Below are 20711 nucleotides of genomic sequence, written 5' to 3'. Positions count from 1 at the left end.
AGGAGAGAGCTGGAATCTTGTATGTTAACTTCGTGCTGGGGTGAAATGGAAAATAGTCCCAAGAGACCTTTCTCTGGGAAAAAGACAGTAAGGGAAAGAGAAGATTTACTTCTCTGGCCGCTGGGTGGCAGTAGGAACCCATGTCAGAGGCTAGCTCACAGGGACATGCCTGGAAGGAGAAAGACGAATGCTAGAAAGCAATGTAATACAAAACATTCCCAGAAATAACAGCCCTACATTTGCATTAGGGAAAATGAATCCATGAATAACAACAGCTCTGCTTAAGTAAAGGGAAGTATGCAAACAATACTGCCACAAAACGTCCAAGCTTAAAATGTCTAGCAGACAGACATCTTTCCACGACTCCTTAGTGTCAGTGGACCCCGGAAATACCTTACTTTTGCAATTTTAGACTCAGAGTAACATTTTCAAAAGCATGTGATGTGACTTAGGAGCCTAACCACCATTGAATTTAAAGTAAGCTCCTAAGGCCCAGAGCCACAAGGGTTTTTAGGTTCCTAACTCGTATTGATTTCCACTGGGGCCCAAGTACCCATGTCACTTTTGAAAATAGGGCTTGGGTGCTATTTAAAATGTTCACACACGGCTATATGTGAAACTGCTCCTTAAACAGCCTTGAAACTCACAAAGTTGAACCTGCTTATGTGAGGGCTGAATGTTTCAGTATATGTATATGCACTCAAGGATAAGCAAGAGGGATATATTGGGGAAAAAAAATAAAAGGTTCTGTTTCAATAGAGCTACTGATCTGTGTTGGACAAGTTCTACCATTTCTTTCAAACCTTACACCTGGCTGATCTCACAGTTGGTTGGCCAGACATGCGCTGCATTAAACAAACTAAGAGCAAAACATAGCGTGAGTGACAGAACCTGCTTTCTAGGCCCTCACTGATTTCCAACACTTTCTCAGAGCAGAGCTTTTCCAGCCTATGCTGCATTATTTGATCATCAGGGTAGCAGCTTCCCTTTTAATTATTACTAATTCTTCTCTACAACACCTAAGACGAATTTTTTAAAAAATGGATTTACTTCATTTTGCATTTCGATTTACTTCTATTCCATCTGAGTCAGTTTAACTGTCACCAATCCTGCCTTAAACATACATTCCTTCCTGTGTGCAGACACAATGGCTGGCCCAAAGAGTCTACACTCTGAAAGTGATTCCAACATCCTCCTCTGTGAGGAACCCCAGAGGGCAGCACAAGGCAATTGCTCTCTCATGAAGGGATAGGTTTCCTCTCCCCTTCTAGTCGATGAGTGCAGTGTGTGAAGACACTGGGAGGGGTGGTGAAACAGCCTGGGCTGCACGGATACACTAAAAAGGAGTATCATCATCAAAGCTGAATGAGACTGTAGCATCCAAAGTGTGTGGCTAACAGAAGGACCTGGGTGCCAGCAAGCCAGCTGCTGGAAAAGCAAAAGGAGGTGGCAGTGGTAATGGCAGCAAAAGGGAATACTGGGAATGTTTGCCTGCCTTTCAGCAAGGTAGACTCCAGTTGGATTCATCACAGCTCGTGGGCCCAAGGACCTTTCCCCATCCGTGGCTGGCCAAGAGATGGTGGCCTCACAATGGACTTCCATGCCTTTGCCATGCAATGCAATGCAGCCATGTGCCTTCTGACAGAGCCATAAAGTTTGGTCCCTTCTGGCCTAACCGGACCATATCATCTGGTCTCCTGTGTACCACAGGACACTAAACCCCACCCAGCCACAGCACACCAACCACAACAACCTGAATTAGACCAAAATATTACAGCCCTTAGGAGACTAAACTGTTGTATGACACAGGCAGAGAGTAGGAGGGACTGGGGTAACCCCTGCAATGGCAGGGAATTGGTTAAATTAGATATACCCAGATGATCTAAGCAGGGCAGGTCACTGTGGTCCTATTGCACCCATGTTCAGGTCTTGGTACTGGCTTCATCTGAGGGTGCCATGAAGCTGTTGGTGACAATCTGCGCTAAGCTGTCTGGGACCCACTAACCCAGAGATGCCTCTCACTTTATATCCCATTACAACAGCTAAGGTGACCTGGGAGGCTCTTGGTCTCAGTACTGGGGGCTGAACTCTTCAGGGCCACTGGCAGGGATGTCTCATTAAGAGGCCCTCCGCCTTTGTAACCCTCTCTCCTTGGTGGTCCACTGAAGCTGCATTCAGCAGCCTTCAGAACTTAGCATAATGGATCAAATTGACTTCTGTAAATGGGATTGTGCCAGGGATGAATCTGGACCATTGTTTGGGTTAGCCACCAATGACCTTGTATCTGTCTTGCCTTACCTTGCAGTCTGATGGGTGGGGCATCGTTGCCTCTAGTAGTGATGACTGCGGCTCCTCTGCTGCCCGTGGCAGACGCAAGGCCAGATGCAGGTTCCAGACATGTGACGTCATGTTGCCAAGGCGCGAGGCAGTATAAAAAGAAACAAGGTAAACAAGCCCGAGTGGATTATGGATCAACGCTGGAACTTCCTTTCAAATCAAGAAGATGATAGGATTTGCTTTGAAGTTGATTGGACGTTCAAATGAGATCTGAAGCATCAGAACAAGGATGGATTCTTTCATGTAGAGTGGAGGCGTATTGCCAGGGCTGCTGCCAATGACTGGCTAGGAGAACAGAGAGTGCCGTGGAGAACACCTCTGAACACCAGAAAGGCTGGTGCCCTTCTTCCTAGAGTCACAGTTTCCTTCCCTCTGTTGGGAGGGGTTGGTGTTGGTGGCTGGTCTTGCTGCTGTGGATCTCATTATGGTAGCTGGCTGGAGAGTCCTTGAGGGTAGTTAAATGAAGAGCAGGAAGCCAGGGCACTGGTATGTTTCTTTGAGGAGACGTGGGTTTCCAAGGGCACAGATTTGGTTAAAGCAGTGGCAGATGTTGGTTTCCGTGGGCAAGCTTGGTGGTGAAAGACCTGACCCGGGACATACGCTTCTTCTCCTGTTATGGGTGGGCCATCTCCATTTATGTATGTTAGGTATGGCCTGCCTCACCGAGTGCCTCACAGTCCAGTGCATTTATCCTCACCACACCTCTGTGAGGAAGGAAATGATCTTGTCCCCATCGTACGGATAGAGCTGGGGCACAGACAGACTCAGCAACTTCCCATGGTCACAGAGGGAGTCTGCAGTGGAGCAGGAATCAAAACATTCCCTCATGGCTCCTCCAACTGGAGAGCTGCAAGGCAAAGAATATTTCTCACCTACAGCAGCAATGTGTGTCAAAGTACAACTAGATTAAGCAAACAAATGTTTTTATTCCATAGATTAGCAGCCAGTTTATGCCCATCACAGATTGGGGCGGGAAAATGACAAGACCAGATCCTGCACTCGAATTTCCCCCATGAACTTCCACACAGGAAGCCACTGGGTCCTTAAATGGATACAGGATTGCTGGTTTATGAGCCCAAAATCCTTCAGGGAGTGGCAAATCCACAAGAGATCTCTGTATCCTAGCGCTTGCCTTTGCAACTCGAGTTAGCTGAAAGATCCATTGAATCACATGGAGCCAGACAGTTCCCTATAGCCCTTACGCATGTATTATTCCATCAAGGCTAGGGACTAAATTACATTCATTGTCCTCTAATATACCTGCTTCAGATGGCATCGCACAATACATAAAAATTGCACAGTAGGTAGATAGGATATAAAGATTTAGGAGCGTGATTTAGTTTTGAATATAAGGCAGTAGACTGGGACTTGGGAGATCTCTGTTCAGTTCCCGACTTTTCCCACAAACTCTCAGTATGTCCTTACTCTCCCCATGCCAGGGTCTGATCCCCCTTCTCACGCGGAGCAGCATCTTACTCAATAAATAATCCTATTGTTAGCGGGAGAGTATTCTATCTGATTGAAAATGCTTCGGGTGGAATTCAGGGAGGCAGAATAGAATTATCCTCACTGGAATTTGGCCAATCAGCGCCCCTACTCTTTATGAAACATGCCATAAAAACGAAGTGGCCACATAGGATGCCTCATGTGCCAGGAGCACTTCCAGCAGCACAGCACTCTCCCAGCACCGTGATGGATACTGGGGAAATGCTTGGCAATGTGACAGTGCTGCTGTAAAAAGGGTTACTCAAGAGGACTCTACTGATTTATAAAACAGTATGGCACAACGTAAACCAGACTGAACACAGGACCAAACTTTGACCTCAGGGCATGTTACTGATGTGAATTTCTCTGCCCAGTTGAAGAAGAGAGACGAAATTCTGCTTTGAAACTGGGATGTTGTCAAAAAAAGCATTTTGCTTCCTCTTATTGGTTAGAGAAATTCAGTTATTGTCTAACTGTATGCCCATTCTGGAGTGAAGAGAGAATTCTATTTTCTAATGGGATCTTAGTAAAAAGGAACTGGTAGGTTCTTTACAAAACTAAAGCAACAAGCAAAAACAGGGAGTGAAATGCCCTAGTCTTCTCTCTCCTCTTTGTTCTTCCGCAATCTCTGTGCTTTCCTTATCATAAAAAATTTAGCTTTATATTGTCTCTCATGACACTTCACTTTCAGTTTGCTGCTGTTAAAATCAGCCAGCCTGTTTCCATGCTCTGAATAACTTTAATTTGCACTTATTGCACTGCAAAGTGTCCCAATAAAACAATTCACCCTTCACCTCCACAGCCTCCTTTTCACAAGTGCCACACGGCAATCACCCAGACTAAAATCATGAGCTTCTAACAACCAGAGGCATTGCCACCCAAATCCAGATTCCCTCTCTGGGCAAAGTGTAAAAGCAGAAGCCACCAGCAAATGCACCAAAATGAAGGGGAATTTCAGGATCTGACCATTCTCAGGCCCTTGGGAAATGATCACTCAGGCCACATTCCAGTTTGGGCCAATGCATAATGGGGAAGAGTTTTGAGAGATAATTAATCACCTGCTCTGTGTGTCTTCCCATCACTTCCTCATTAGAGGGAGGGGTTGCATAAGAATAGGGACCATGTGGAGACTGTAGAAGGTTTGACAGCTCTGGACTCAGGATGGAGGGAGTGTTGACATCAAAGGTTGCAGGCTAGAGCCTGCTCAGGGAGCCTCAGGTATATAGTGTCGATAGGCAGCAGTGAAGAGGAAAGACACTCAGAGAGCCAGACAGCTCCGGGTGTTGAAAGGAGCCAGAGGGAAGTGTAAGAAGCTTAGTTCAGAGAGCAGCAGCAGCTATGCCACCCAGGAACACATGTGGCTTGGAGCTGGTGTGTTGGGCTCTCATCCTCATGCAGCTGGGCACGTCAGAGCGGACTAGTCTCTCACAGCAGAAGGATGAGCAGCAGTTACATACAGCAGGACCTAGCCCAGGGCTAAAGAATTTGTCTACAGCCCGTGGCTTCCGGCACCCACACCCTGCTCTCCGGTACCCTTTGTACATGATGCAGCTGTACAGATCTCTGGTCATTGGGAATCACCTTGGACAGCCCACCATGGAGACATCAGCACTGCAGGAATCTGACTCAGTCTTAAGCCTCGTGGCTAGAAGTAGGTGATGTTCCTTTATTCTTTTTCTCTCTTTTTTTCCTTTCTTCCTTCCCTGTGTTTCTAGCTTGCCCTAATATCTGGCTCAGCAGCAGCAATGCAGTGATGGGGGTTGAGCCCTCAGGTTTGTCAGTACCTTATTGACAGATTGCTGCTTATCAGACTCTTCCCTGTAGGGCGTTGGCTATTCCAGTGCTTCTATCCATTGCTTTTGTGGATTGGGACCCCAGACGTCTGTGAAGAAGGGACCCCATGGGGACCCAATCCACATCTGTACTGTTTTGACATCTGGCAGGAACAAGCTTGGGCAATAGCCAGTTGCTGTTTTGTTAATGGGTGGCATGTGGGGGGAGAGAGGGAGAAAACATGGAGTAGGGAAGCGGGGGTGGGGGGTGTCTTGCTCCGAAGGGGTCAGTTCTGAGCCTGGATCCTGAACTCTACAGTGGGAGGATGCTTGCCCTGGCTTCCCCTGCCAGTGGTTGAAAAGCTAAGGTGTTGCCTTTGGTATCCAGACTTTGGCTGGCAGGTTATTTGGAAAGGCAAATCTTTGTACAGCGGAGTAGGTCCCTTCCTCAGCCTGCCAAAGGCCAGCATGGGATCAGGGAGATTGGCTAGTGCCCTTAAACACGCCGGTGTCATCTCAGGCTGTAGAGTTAGCTGAGTGCTATTGCAGTATTTAGGGGCAGAGTGCAGTGATTTTAACTAACTGCTTATTGGATGCAAAGGGGAACATGGACACAGCAAGGAGAACAGGCCCTGGGGAAGGTGAAGGGAGCAGACCATCTAATTCACAAGGCAGTTTTCAAAGCCTTAGCGCACAGATGGGCATTGCATTTCTCACTCCATTTATGGGAGCCCTCGGCCTGCCGACTGCAGCGGCAGTGGCCTCACATTCTGAACAAGACTGTATGATGACAAGCAAAGCCTCTAAAATAGCTGCAGGAGCAAGCATGGCCAGCTCCAGGAAAGTTTTAAATAATCAACCATCTAGCAAAGTTACTAGAAGGAAGGAAATAGACACCCTGGCAAACCTCATTCTAGTGCTTTGGAATAAGGGTGGGGCTTCTTCCCATCAGCATAATTCCTGTTTTCTCCACTTGACTTTATATTATTAATGCTGTAAATAACTGACAACAGGGAGCTTTTTCAAAAGCATGTACCCTAAGTCACTTGGGTAAAATGTGCAAATTTTATCCAATAGCAACAGCACGAACAGCATTAATGAACAATTCTATCAGGAGGCAGTGTGCGGTAGGAGCTAGACACCTGGGCAAGGACTCAGCTCTATTCCCAGTTCTGCCACTGCTCTGCTGAGTGACCTTGGGCAAGTCACTTTACTGCTCTGTGCCTCAGTTTCCCCATCCCCTTTGCAAAGGGTTTTGAGAACGACTGATGAAAAGCACTAGGTGAGAAGTAGGTATTTATGCAGCACCCTGATCCTATGGAAATGAATGGGCTATCAAAGCCTAGCCTGGCTGATTGGTGGATGCTATGGTACTTTACATTTGCAAACAACCCAACAAAAGTAAAACTACTTAGGCTGGGATTTTCAAAGGCATCTAAGTACATTAGAAGCCACAATCCCATTGAATTTTAATGAGATTTTGACCACTCATTCCCTTAAAGGTTCCTTGAAGCCCCCAGCCCTCATTAACTGTAGGACTGTGTTAATCAGTGCTATGGGTCAGGGCAAGCTGGCTGCAACCGAGTTGGGGTAAGGTGGAAGGGATGCTGGGAGAAGCAGCTGGTGGATGTGGGGAGGAGTCACACTTTGACCTCCTGTAGAACAGAGGGCATAGGATTAGATTTGCCCCTCTTGCTGGGGGTATAATCATCAGTTAGTACTAGTGGGGTGCATTAAACCCTCAGCTGCTGCTGCAGCGCTGGTATTAGTGAGGGAAGGCAGAGTGCAGTTTGGGGTTCATTCCTGCCATACTTCCTGGCTCTGGAATGGGGCAAAGCATCCCACACCTGGGGGACATGACCACTGTGACAGCGAGAGGCCTGCTCCCCCAGGCCTGGCCTATTGCTCTAACCCCCTGCACCAACCAGCAGGACTGGCCTTCGTGGGCTTGGGTGGGGGGAGGGCTGTGTGAGCAGGCAAAGAGCAGCTGCACCCCCAGAAGTTCTAGGAGGCCTTGTGCCCCCCAGTGCTCTCCTGGGGCACTGCAGCTCTGCCCGCCCCTCACTGCAATACCAGTGCCCCATGGGCAACCCCTGGATTCTTTACAGTCCCCAGAAAGGGCTGTGGAGCGAATGCTTTGTGCTGGGCAGGTCCCTCACCTCTGGCATTGTGTTGGTCTCTTGCAGGTTCTCTCCAGGCAGGGGATCACTGGACTCTCTCTTTTGACATGACGTCCATCTCCAGCAGCCATGAGGTGAGGCTGGCTGAACTGCGGGTCCGCCTGCTGTCCTTCCCCCAGTCCCACAATGTGACGGTGGACATTTACCACAGCCACGAGCACAAGTGCCAGGGCAACCAGACCTGTGTGGACAGGCTCTTCCTGGGCACCTTCACCAGCAGTCCCGCTGTCAGCCACTCTTTCTGGAGAGTGTTCAACATCACCAGCTTGCTCCAGTCATGGCTCCACCAATGGGTGGCCTCTGGCAACAGGAAGCATGCAGATGCTAAGGGCTTCCAGGCGCAGGAGAGGGGAGAGAGGACCGGGTCAGACAGCAATGCCACTGGATCAACGGGTGTGCAGAATTCCAGTGGCTTCAGCCAGGTGGAGCCAGCTGTGTCCCATGGTGTGACAGACAAGGTCCTGCTGGTTGTCTTCTCCAAAGATAAACCTTCAGCAGAGCCCTTTCGGGCATCCACCCTCATCAGAACTGCAGAGACCTCCAAGCATGTCATGACTGACAACGCCTCCAAAGAGCTGGGGAACCGCCGGCACCGCCGGAACAAGCAGGAGAGGCAAAGGATTAAAATGGCCGACCTCTCCACCCCAGGCCTGGGGGAGGAAGGCAGGTCTCTGTGCAGGAGGGTGGATATGATCGTGAACTTTGAGCAGACTGGCTGGGGAAGCTGGATCGTCTACCCCAAGAAGTACAACGCCTACCGGTGTGAGGGAGAGTGCCCAGCGCCCGTGGATGAGACCTTCAAACCAACTAACCATGCATATATCCAGGTAAATGAGGCCTCTTCGTCTCTGCTAGAGCAGAGGTTTCCTGAAGAGGTTCCCTGAACTGCTCCCCAGCACTACGAGATGAGCTGTCCCCTGGCTCTGTGCAGGGTGTGGTCTGCTGCGCATGGAGATTACAGTGAAACACAAAAGAATAGTGAACAATTTCCCAAGTTACGTCTCAAATGAACTGCTAAGCCAACCACAGCATCCTAGAACCAAAGACATTCAAAACGGGAAGGACCCATTAAGTCCACGTCCCCGTTCCCATCCTAAAGCCACTGCAGGATTGGCCACTATGCTTTTTAGAGTATGGTCTAGTCTGGTTTTAAAATATCTCAGTGCACAGGGCTTCTGCCACCCGAACACATTGGGGTTAATTAAGACTGGGGTGATGGGGAGGTTCTCAAGTGGTCACTACCCGCTGGCCTAAGCACCACCGTGAAAGCAGCTCCTTCATGCCACAGGAATATCAGTCAGGCCCTGCAGCCAATGGGGTTCTGTGCAAGGGTTGGCTCCTTTACCTGCAGCAGGTTCTATCCTGAGAACATTGGTGCATCCAGGCTATTTAAGGGCCACCCATACTGTTGTTGAGTGGGTACTGTGCTCTAGGAGTGACCTCACCGACTTCAGCAGGGCTACTCACAGAGCAAGGACTATTTGGGGGCAGGGGGAAGCTTTTGTTTCGTTTGTACAGCTCCTTGCACAAGGGGATCCTAATTCATGGCTGGAGCTTGCGTGTGCTACTGGAACTGACCGTTTAGTGATTTTGGGAGCATGGCTAGAGAGGACTTGCCAGGGCCGGATTCCCAAAGGGGAGGTGCTTAGCACTTTCTGAGAATCAGGCCTATGTAAGGGTCTCAAGTGGGGCATCCACAGTCACTAGACTTGTTGGCAAACCTTGGCCACAGGCTGCATTGGTACAAGCCAGGTGACTAATGCCTTTCCCTTTCCCAACAGAGTTTGCTGAAGCTGTACCAGCCCAACCGGGTGCCCTGTCCAGCCTGTGCTCCAGTTAAGATGAGCCCCCTCTCCATGCTGTACTACGAGAAAGGGGAAGTCGTCCTCCGTCACCATGAAGACATGATCATTGAGGAATGTGGCTGCAACTGAAGCAAGCTCTTCTCCTCTGGGTGACAGAGAACCTGCAGCTCAGTGATGAGCATGGCCAGGCTACCAACATGAGACTCAAGGCTTGTCCCACCCTGGAGGTGACAGGGAATAAGCCCTGTGGAGCCAGGAACCAATCCCCAAGCATCTGAAGTCTAAATGCTTATAAGGACAAAGGCTCAGGTCATCACCCACCCACTGATTAATACTTGACAGGGATCAAGCTTCCTGCATGGTGCTGTCCTCTTGGGATTCTGACCTGGCCTTTCCATGCAGCCCTCACTAGAGAAGGCTGAGAAGATGACTGAGGAGGATAAAGGCAGGGCTGTGGGAAATGCACAACACTCCCCCTTGACATTAGACCCCACCCCAATGGGAGAATCTGGGAAGACAAGCTCTGCAAGGGGAATTTCATGGATGTTTCCTTCCCCCAGCAACCCGTGCCGCAACTTTGTCTGAACTGGGCCAATGCTGACCAGCAAAACGTACTCTCTCAGATGTAAATAACTCTTCATAATGTTCTGTGAATGTTGTAAATACATAGATCTATATTTCATGCATGTAGGCCAAGAGATTTTTATCGCTACTTTCATAGTAATGCACACGGAGTTTGTTCTGTGCATGGTCACCAAGAGAATCATGTAATTCACAAAGAGGCGGAGGTCAGAGCACCTAGAGGGGTGGCAGAACTGCTGACTAGAGCTGGGAATTATTATTAATTATTATTATTATTTTTTGCACAAAACAGTTTTCCAGCAAAAAAAAATGCAGCATGCTAGTTACTTTCCTTTGTATGGGCTTTCCCTTTTCTACGTGCTGTATTATGTGTAAAAACCAAACCAATAAGCGTTATCTGCTCTGCCCTTGTCCTCAGGGGTTGTGAAAGCACTGTTTCCTTCGGTGTCTATATTTCTAGACACTGCACTCGGAAAAGGTTCTAGTTTGCAGGATTTTTGACGTGAAGCATCTCTTGCAAAAATGTTAGGAGCCAAATTCTGCTCTCAGTGACAGAACCGCACCTCCCAGCAGAGGCACCCAGGAGGCAGAGAGCAGAATTTGACCTTGGAATGGACAGAGCCACAGAGAATGCCACTAGCTCTGTCTCGTTTGTTACTGTTCATTATTGTTAAACATTGCAAATGCAATTTGTTTTTCTTCCATGTATTATAAATGTTCTGGCCCGTTACAGTCTGGCTGAGAGGAGAGGCACAGGCGTTTGTCTTAATATTTAATCACACTAATGGTTGAGATTTTCAAAGCAGTCTTGGGAATTTAGACACAATGAACACATGGCATTCTTTTTATAATTAGTATTACACTGGGTAACTGGGTACATAGATTGGAACCCCATTGCGCCAGGTGCTGTACATGCACACACTTCCTGCCCTGAAGAGTTTAGTCTAAACAGACAAGGGTGGCAGAAAGGAACTATTGTTATCCTCACTGTACAGATGGGAAACTGAGGCACAGAGCAATTCATTGGCTTCTCCAAGGTCACACAGGGATTCTGTAACAGTCTCAGGATTTAAACCCAGGCCTCTTGAGTCCTAGCCAACAACTTAACCACAAAACCATCCTTCCTCTCAACCCCTGCAGGGCTCACTAGTAACCAGAAACAGCAAGAGGGTTGCTATTGGCAAGCAAACTTGTTGTGAGTGTCATGGAGGTGCAGAGGTCTGGACTGGCACAGACCTGACTCCTCTAGACTGAAAAATCTTAGCTAAGCTCATGTTTCCAGCTTCTTCAGTATCCCTTTATCTCTAAAATCTAACTCACAGGTGTTAAAGCCATGATAACTACACTATGATTAAATGACTAGACCCACAATTAAAGGTCTTTTGTTGTATTATTGACCAATAAATGAACTGACATATTTAAATAAAATGGTGCCTGGCACATTCCAGTATCGTGCTTTGTTTTCACTCTTGCAATTGCTTCTTTGGCTTTAATCTCCATTATACCTTCCCCTTTCACACACACTCTCCCTGTCCTGCCTCTGTGCTTCAAGGCCTCCTGGGGAGGGGAGCTCCTGTGGCAGAGAATCCCTTACCGCTCTGCAGCACTGATCCCATCCCTGGCGGCAAAGCAGAAAATGCTTGCTTCTGCAAAGGCAGTGAACATTCCTGAGCAGCAGTGGGGGCCTCCAGCACCACTGAGGATCAAGCCACCAGACATGCCAAACCCATGGGGGAAAAAAAGCAGAAATTGGGTTTATTTTTGGCTTAATTGGCTTGTGAGTTGCGTATTGGCTAGTTTTTGGCTTGTAGCTTGTTTGGCCTGTAGCTTGTTGCTTCTTTTTTTGATCGGCTCCTGGAAAGCAGGGGCAAAGGGGGGCGGAAAGGAGGGGCAAGGGCGGGAGAGAGTCCCCAATGATTTGTCTCTTGCGTGGCAGGGCTGAGCGCTTAGCCCAGAGGCAGGTAGGCTCTGCAAGCCATTCATGCTCTCAAACATACCCGAACTAATGAACTCCAGAGCCAAGCAGTGAGTGCGGCCATGTATTGTCCACAGAGACACAGCTCTGAAATCTTGTCTTGGGAACAGCCAAACCAGGGTTCTGCTCACTCTGTTAGCTCCCCAGCTGCTGGCCTTCGGGCCACCAGCAGTCACTGGAAACTAGAACAGTTCTCAGACTGCTCTAACTTATGACGAGGAACCAGCTTAGCCCAGGGAAAGAAAAGGATCAAGGCAAGTAAGCCAGCTGAGGGTAGGGCCAATGTGTCAGTGCTGAAATCCTTTGATCCATCAGCAGCCTGCAATACCATAGAGCTGGGCAAAATTTTTCCATCAACACATTTTGGGGGGGGACAGAAAACAGCTTTTGCAACCAAATGGAAATTTTTTGTAGAAAAAAGTTATTTTGGTTGTCTTGTTGTAGGAAAAAAACCAAATCAAAAACAACCTACAGAACTCAAAATTTCAATTGTGAAACACTGCAGAAAAAAAAGTGTTTCCATTTTTTGATGAAAACCCCAAAAAATTCAAAGGCAATTTTTGACAAAAACAAAAAATGTTTCATTTTCATCATACAGTTTTTACGAGGGAAAATAGCAGCTTCCCAACAAGTTCCAAATGGCCCTGCTTGGGGGTGTGGTTGGTTTGCTTGAGACTCCAGAGGGAGTGAATGATGGTGATGGGGGGGGGGGGCTTTCACTGGCATCCTTCTTACTTCTCAGGTCCCAGAAAATGGTGAGGTGGCATTTGGGCCCCTTTGATTAAACAAATATATGTGCATGTGTGCACATGAGTGCATTTGAGCAGGACACACTGATAGCCGAGGCATGACGTAGTTAGACAGGCTTTGTGAAAGACGACGAAGCAGCCCAATGAAGAGGGACATGCATATGGTGGTATGAGAATGAGTCAGGAGAATGGTCACTGGCTGATTCATAGATCACCTCTCACTGGAGGACAAAGCTTGTGAAACACCTGCCTCCTGGGAAGGAAAGAGCTAAATGAATCTCTCTCTCTCTCTCTTCTCCCCCATCTTAAAAACAAGGAAGAGATTCCCCCCAGTTACACAATTTACCCATGTCCTTCAGTCTCACATCTGGGACCTTTTGGATAGTGGGGATGTGGTTATTTGTGTAACAAGAGAAAGCCCCACCCCACTCCCAAGGAGTCCTGGAGCTGCAGCCAGACTCCTAGGGCACCGCCATTCAGTACACAACCTGGACACATCCCTGAGCAGGTCCATCCTGTGCACTGAATGAGGCCAGGGGTCAAGGCAAAGCATAGCATGCGATTATGTCATTAAAGACTGGACCATCATGCATACATACAAGGGGCTGAACTGCATGTTGCAGGTCCTCGGGTGAGTCACTGCCTCACACTGGGCCTCAGTTTCTCTCTGGGTAAGGTATGGAGAATGGCATCTCCTGTGAGTGGTTTGCTAGACAAGGGCACAGCATTTGGATTGCAGAGAGTGAAAGGGAGAGGTTTCTTTTTCCATGCACAGGCTGGTCCTGGCCTGAGTCTGGAGGTGGTGGTGGTGGGGCATCTCTCTGCTTTCTTTGCCTAATGATTTTTCTTTCCTCAGACATTTGTTGGTGGCAGCCAGCTTTACTGCACAGCATTCCTTGAGCCCCTCTGTCCCTTGTCAATAAGAGCACCCTGCCCCTGTGACATTGTTCCAGAGCCAGGGTCTCCCCCCATTTTAAGGATCAGGGAAGTAAGAGATAAAAGAAGCCACACCATGACTAGGAGAAGGTCACATTTCCAAAAGGTGCAGGTGGTGAAGCCCAGCTGCATTTCTTGGCTGGACAGTTCCCACCCAGCCCATCCCCAGGGCAGGGCAAGGCAAGGCATTCCTCACTTGCTAGCTGAAAGTATCTGGAGCAAGGGGACCTTCCCCACTCCCCAGGGGACACTAGCCCACAGCCCAACCTGGTTCATTCCCAGCAATCCCTGCTATCCAGCCCTGTGTTTCTCCTTGCTCAGGGTGTCCCACCTGTTACTGAAGGATTGTCTGACTTTTGGGAAGTTTGCTACCTATGTGACTTGTGCTTCCCTCACCATCTGCAGAGGGCCTGGGGGACCCCTTCTCTCCACCCCGAGAGCTGGCCTGGCCTGCCCCAGCGCTGTCATGCATTCCCTCCAAGAGCTGGATGCCCTTTCTGGGAGTGCAAATCATGCCACCCTCATGGGAATGGTGATGAGCGCATGAAGGTTCCTGTTCCCTTGTTGCTTGTCATGCTCAGAGCATCCCCCAAACCACAGAGCTAGTGCTCATGGCGCCCCCAAAGAGCAAGCCCAAAGGATTCTGGGATGCCTCCCAGGAGAAGCCAAGCATGTCTCATGTTGGGGCAGAGGTCGAGAAGCCCTTCCCGAGTCCCTTCCCTGCTGCAGAGCCCCAGCAGCATGAGGATTCCACATTCCCCAGCCGCCAGCATGGGCTTTGGCCTGATTAACTCCAATCCACATCCAAGCCCAGGGATAAACAAAGCACGTCTGGTTCTCACAGCAGAGGCCCTCCTCCTGGCATTGATCACCAGTGCTGCTTACATATTCAGATGGCATATCCTGCTGAGACCCGCCAGTAATTAACAAGCCACTTGAGGGTCATTTGCAGGAGCCATTAAACTGTTCCAAAAAGGGGGAAAGCCTTGCACTGTGCTAATGCCAAACATGAGTCACACGCCCCCAAAATTATAAGTCTGGTTTAAAAAACAAACCAGGAACCTGGGGGCTCTTTTTGCCTTCTCAGTGTTGAGCCTTTAACGGTTGCATTTCCAAGGTTTCGCGTGGGTACTTTGAAAGTTGAGACTTTCCTACAACTCCGGGAACCAGGGCTTTAAGAAGAACATCAAACACTGGGAGACTCAGGATAAAATCTCATTGATCTTGCTATGCATGGTGCCTACTTAAGGGCATAGAGCTCTGGGGCTTGCACTATGAATAGGACCTAATCTTTGTTAGCAAAAAGCTTTGCAGCCCTTGTGAGCATCAGCCCAATATACATTTGCTGTGTTAAAGAGAAACGCAGGGACGCAGCTTTTGTTGGAAAGAACAGCAGTGCAGTGAGACCAGGCACGTTCTGGCCTCTGGACCCTATGTGCCCGGGCAGTTTCCATTGGCAGTGCCAGTTATTGTGTTCCCTGCCTTTCATGCAGTAGCCATGTCTCAGTGTTCTGAGGTCAGTGCCCCTTGTGAAGGGCAAGTCCTGCCTCTGGGTGCCTGACCAGGACTCTCGCTGAAGTCAATGCAAAGCACAGGCCCGTCATCCATTAGAGGCAGGGCGGGCGAGTGCGTAGGGCCCTGGGCTAGAAGCCAGGAGGCTTGTGTTCTGTTCCTTGTTCTGGCAGTGACCTGCTGTGCAACCTTGGGCAAGTCACTTCCCTGCTCTGTGCCTCAGGTTCCCCTCCCTCCCTGTCTTCTCTATTTAGATAGTAAGTTCATCGGGGCAGGGACTGTTTCTCATGATGTGTACGTACTGCACGTGGCATCATGGGACCTCGTGGTGCTACTGTAAGCATCTGAGGGTAGAACTGGGACCTGAAATGAATAAATCAATCAACCAACCAAAATGTGCTGAAATTGAAGTGAAATCTGCCTTGAGAGCCCATCCAGAGACCAGCTGAATGGGCCAGTGGTCTTTAACTAAAAGAGGAACAAAACTGCGCTGGAAACCACTTGGCTGCTTTCGACTAGGGTTTGAGCAGGGGGAAAGGTGCATAGCACAGGTTTCACTGTTTGATTCCTGAAGGAGAGAGAGCCCCTGCTTGGGTCAGGCTGAATCGCACCCAAGTTGAAGTTTGATCCAAGCTGCAGTATCCACAACCTCAGCTCCTAGACTGCAGTTCTCCAGCCTGACCAGAATGCAGGCTCCGCAGCTGCTGGCCTGCGGCATGCACGGTTAGTGCTCATGAAAGGTTCTGCTACTAAGTCCCACAAGCAGGGCCAGCTCCAGCACCAGCACAGCAAGCAGATGCTTGGGGCGGCATGTCCGGCTCTTAGGCAGCGGGTCCATCAGTCCCTCTCGGCGGGAAAGACCTGCTGCTGAATTGCCGCTGAAGAATGAAGTGGCGGCAGCTCTGATTGTGCCTTTTTTTTTTTTTGCTGCTTGGGGCAGCAAAAACGCTGGAGCTGCCCACAAGCCGAGGGACATGATGCTTTGCACCTAAGCCAGGTCTGGTGAACAGTTCTAATTTCCCTCCGTGACATATTGTGTGTGTCTGTGTAGATTCGTGATCAATGTGTTGGGTGAAATCCTGGCCCTATCAAAGTCAGCAGGAGGGTCTGCCATTGACTGAGCATGCAGACACTGCAGTGTAGTGTCTAACTCACTGATGAGGTGATTGGGGTGAGCGTCCTGCCATTTGGAGCAGTTTGGTATCTTCTACAGGCAGGGAATTTGCCCTTCAGAAACATCTTTACAACTTGGCCTGGGCAGGGATGAATTACTGGTCTCCAGGGAGAGAGGAATCATCCCAACCTTTCCAACAGCTGGGTGGCAGGTTAGAACAGGAGGCTCCAGCATCAGAGCAAGGGGACGTGGAAAAGCAAACCCCACATAATCAAAAGAGATGCAGTTCTTGCATCACCTGCAACTTGGCTGAAATCAGGAAGCAAATCTCATGGGAAAACAAACATACTTTCACCATATTTGCGAAGTAGAGAAGTAGCCAATGCTTTAGTTGCTAGTCAAGCTGATAAATCGGAGAGGGTTGAGAGAAGAGCCATGAGAATGATTAAAGGATTGGAAAACCTGCCTTCTAGTGATAGGCTCAAGGAGCTCAATCGATTTAGCTTAACAAAAAGAAGGTTAAGGGGTGACTTGATCACAGCTTGAGAGTAGCTACCTGGGGAACAAACATTTGATATGGACTCTTCTATGTGGCAGACAAAGATATAACAAGAATCAATGGCTGGAAGTCGAAGCTAGACAAATTCAGACACAAGGTGCACATTTTTAACAGTGAGCGTAATTAACCAGTGGAGCAATTTACCAAGGTCTGTGGTGGATTCTCCGTTACTGACGATTTTTAAATCAAGACTGGATTTTTTTAAACTATGCTCTAGTGCAGGAGTGGACAAACTTTTTGGCCCGAGGGCCACATCTGGGTATGGAAATTGTATGGCAGGCCATGAATGCTCATGAAATTGTGGTTTGAGGTGCAGGAGAGGATGAGGGCTCCAGCTGTGGGTGCGGGCACTGGGGTGGGGCTGGGGATGGGAGGCTAGGGGTGCAGGAGGGTGCTCTGAGTTGGGATTGAGGGGTTTGGAGGGGAATCAGGGGTTCAGGCTTCAGGTGGCGCTTATCTCAAGTGGCTCTCAGAAGCAACGGCATGTCCTCACTCTGGCTCCTGCGCAGAGGTGTGGCAACTCTGCATACTGCCCTGTCTGCAGGCACCGCCCCTGTACCGCCAATTGGCCGCAGTTCCCGGACAACGGGAGCTGCAGGGGTGGAACTTGGGGCAGGGGCAGCGTGCGGAGCCCCCTGCCTGCCCCCACATGTAGGAGCTGGAGTGAGGACATGCCGCTGCTTCCAGGAGCCACACAGAACAGGGCAAACCCTGGACCCTGCTCCCCGGCGGGAGCTTGAGGGCCGGATTAAAACATCTGGAGGACCAGATGTGGCCCCTGGGCCGTAGTTTTCCCACCCCTGCTCTAGTGGACCAGGAATTATTATGGGGGAGTCCTAGGGCATGTTATGCAGGAGGTCAGACTAGATAATCACAGTGGTCCCTTCTGGCCTGGGAATCTATAAACACTGAACCTCAGAATCTTTTTAGCTTCTTCTCTCAGTGCATGAGACCAGATTCCTGACAGGGTCATTGCTCCAGTCTGCTGTACTTGACCTGACAGCAGTGTAAGTTTGCAGACAGCATTAGCCTGATCATTCTGCAGTTCAAGGCCTGCAAAGGTCTTTGCCAGCCATGGAAACCTGTGGGAATTACCACGTGCCTGTTTGCTTAATAATATCCACCTTCAGGAAGGCCAAGCCCGAGTTCAAGGAGGGGAAGATAAGGGGAATTTGCTCTGGATCCATATGAAAAGGAGCAAGTGAGAGTAAACAGTCTGAAAGGCTGTTTATGGGGAAATTGCTTATCAAAGGCACAAGAGTAATGCTAAAGCAAACTGTTGATTACTGCCCTGCCTGCCCGGGCAAAGAGCAGCACCGGTTCTACCTTCCCTGTCTGATCCTTTCACTCACAGGCTCAGCTGGAGACAGTCCCTTTGAACAGTGTGGATAAGGCACTGGTTCAGAAGAAAGATGGCCCAATGGGCAGGGCACAAACTCAGGGCTTGGCTACACTTGCAAGTTGCAGCGCTGGCGAGGGGGTTACAGCGCTGTAACTTAGCAGGTGTCTACACTTAAAAGCTCAGCCAGCGCTGCAACTCCCTGTTTGCAGCGCTGGCTGTACACCTGGGTCTGCTTCCGGTGTAGCGAAGACCAAGCGCCTGGTGAATCGCAGCGCTGGGTCCATCAGTTGTGGATCACTACACACGTTTTTATTCTGGCCCTCCAGGATTTAGGACTTACCCCAGCATCTCCTTTTCAGCCTCTCTGGTCATTGCTTTGCACTCCACTGCCCTGGGCTCAGAAGCCTGTGAGAGGAGGCGGGAGGTTGTAGAGGAAACCCGCAGAGCGGAGCGCTAACTGAGGTGTTTGGAGACTTCCCAGAGATCATCGCAAGGCAGGAGCTATCTTTAACAGCCAGGAAGAACTAGCCAGTCACAGCTGTTGGGACTTCGGTAGTGAAGAGCCCAGCAGACGGAGCCTGTTTCCTGGTAAGAAGCTTTTATTTATAAGGAACCGCCAAATGTTTTGGGAGCAGCGGGGGCTATGCGCTGTCTGCAAGCATGCCTAGACTGTAGATATAGCCCATCTGAATTTCCCTGTAGCTCGCTCTTTCGCTTTCCACAACCACATGAAACCATGCTCACAGAGTGAAGCAACCCCCACCCCCTTCCCAGGTGACGCTGCATGTGGCAAGATGCGCTCTGAGAGTAGCTCTGTGGCAAGATTGGGTGTAGGGTTGTGTTATTCTCGCCCTGTAATGCTACTCTTTGCTTTCCACACAGTCATCAGACAACCCATGGCTTCCATCAGTGAAGCAACCCCCACTCCCCAACCGCCTTCCCAGGTGAGCCAACCGTGGCAGCCCCACTTCCACTTGTGAGCCGCGTGTGGGGAAACTTTGCCATCCTCTATCTGCACGCGGCTTCTCTGCTCTATGCCAGAATGCTGTAAATTGATCTACGCAAAACTCTTAAAAACAATGCAGGCTCTGTATTCAACAGTTATTCCATCTCTGTGTTTTTTTTTTAAAGTGACCTTGAATAATGCTCCATCAGTGCAGACTTCTGAACAGACTGCAAAAAGCTAAGAAAAACACAGGAGCTAAGACAGAGATTGTGAAAGCAGTTCATGAATCTGTATTCCACAGAACATAAAAAGTTGGCAAGACTGGAGGGATACAGCGAAACCATGAAAAAGGAACAGGCCTTACCAAGATAAAGGAGAAGGAATGCCAGAGAAAGGAAATTCGACTAAACCAAAGAGCAAAGCACAGATTGGCCAGGGATGACTAAAAAAAAAGTGGGGAAAAAAAAGCCTCTCATTTCTTTCATGTTTAATTTTTACTTCCATAACTATATGCAATATAATAAAATTATACTACAATTCATCAATATACCTGTTGTTGGTTATTAATGACCTGCTGTTTCATACCATCGTGTGGGTCCCCTGCCAACTCCTGGGGGTGGTGTCACATGTTTGGCTTCCCTGTCTGCTCCCGTGTAAGGGTTAATGTCCTGGACCTGCAGGGCAGCAGTGGACGTGGCGGCTGGCTTGACAGCAGGCGCAGGCGGCTGACTGGCAGGTAGGTCTGGGCTGCAAGGCAAGCGGCAATGGGATTGTGGGCTGGTTGGAGACAAAGGGGTGTGGGGCGAGCCTGGCTTCGAGGCAGTGGGGTGCAGTCAAGGGTGACATGGAAACAGGCGCAGGGGGTGTGGGCTGGGCAGCTGTGTGCAAGAGCGTGGTGCGGGCAGCAGTGGTGTGGAGGGCCTGGCTGGCTTTGGGCACGGGCTGCCAGCGGGTTTGTGTGGAGGGATTCGGCTTGGAACAGGGCCAGGGTGTTTTGGCAAGGTGGGCTGTGGGCCACGGGGTGCAAGCTGGCTGCCAGGCCAGGGGGGGCCGGGACTGGTTGTGGGCACGGTCATTCGGGGTGCAGCAGAGGCAGCTGAACTCCAGCCTTTTAACTTAAGCCCCCAAACCTTCTACTGGGGACCTTTTAAATAGCCGCGGGAGCCTGGGGAATGCAACGAGGGAGCGGGCCCGGCGGTCTATTTGAAGGACCGGGGTGGCCAGAGGCAAGCTGGAGCCCCAGGACTTTTAAATACCCCCCCCTCAACTGCCCAGGGCTCAAGGGGCGGCTATTTAAAGGGCCCGGAAAGCCTCAGCACGGGAGAGCGGGGAATTGCCAGAAGCCGCCGGCCTGCCACACTCCAGCAAGACGCGCGGCAAAGCTCCGCGACTCTGCTCTCATGGCTGAGCCCGGCGG

At 49.7% G+C, this 20711-nt stretch overlaps 1 protein-coding gene across 1 annotated transcript; it reads left to right on the top strand.

Moving 5' to 3' along the window:
- The first annotated feature begins 4955 nt into the window (after positions 1 to 4955).
- LOC116821423 (nodal homolog 2-A-like) lies at positions 4956 to 10405 on the top strand. The gene is made up of 3 exons (XM_032774619.2): positions 4956 to 5473; positions 7781 to 8601; positions 9556 to 10405. The coding sequence occupies exons 1-3, from the start codon at positions 5161 to 5163 to the stop codon at positions 9706 to 9708; spliced, it is 1287 nt and encodes a 428-aa protein (XP_032630510.1). The 5' UTR covers positions 4956 to 5160; the 3' UTR covers positions 9709 to 10405.
- The last annotated feature ends 10306 nt before the right edge of the window (positions 10406 to 20711 follow it).

Source organism: Chelonoidis abingdonii, chromosome 2, assembly GCF_003597395.2.
Source record: "Chelonoidis abingdonii isolate Lonesome George chromosome 2, CheloAbing_2.0, whole genome shotgun sequence".
NCBI classification, from domain to species: domain Eukaryota; kingdom Metazoa; phylum Chordata; order Testudines; family Testudinidae; genus Chelonoidis; species Chelonoidis abingdonii.
Note: the sequence above shows the minus strand (reverse complement) of the source record. Positions and strands in the feature narration are given on the sequence as shown.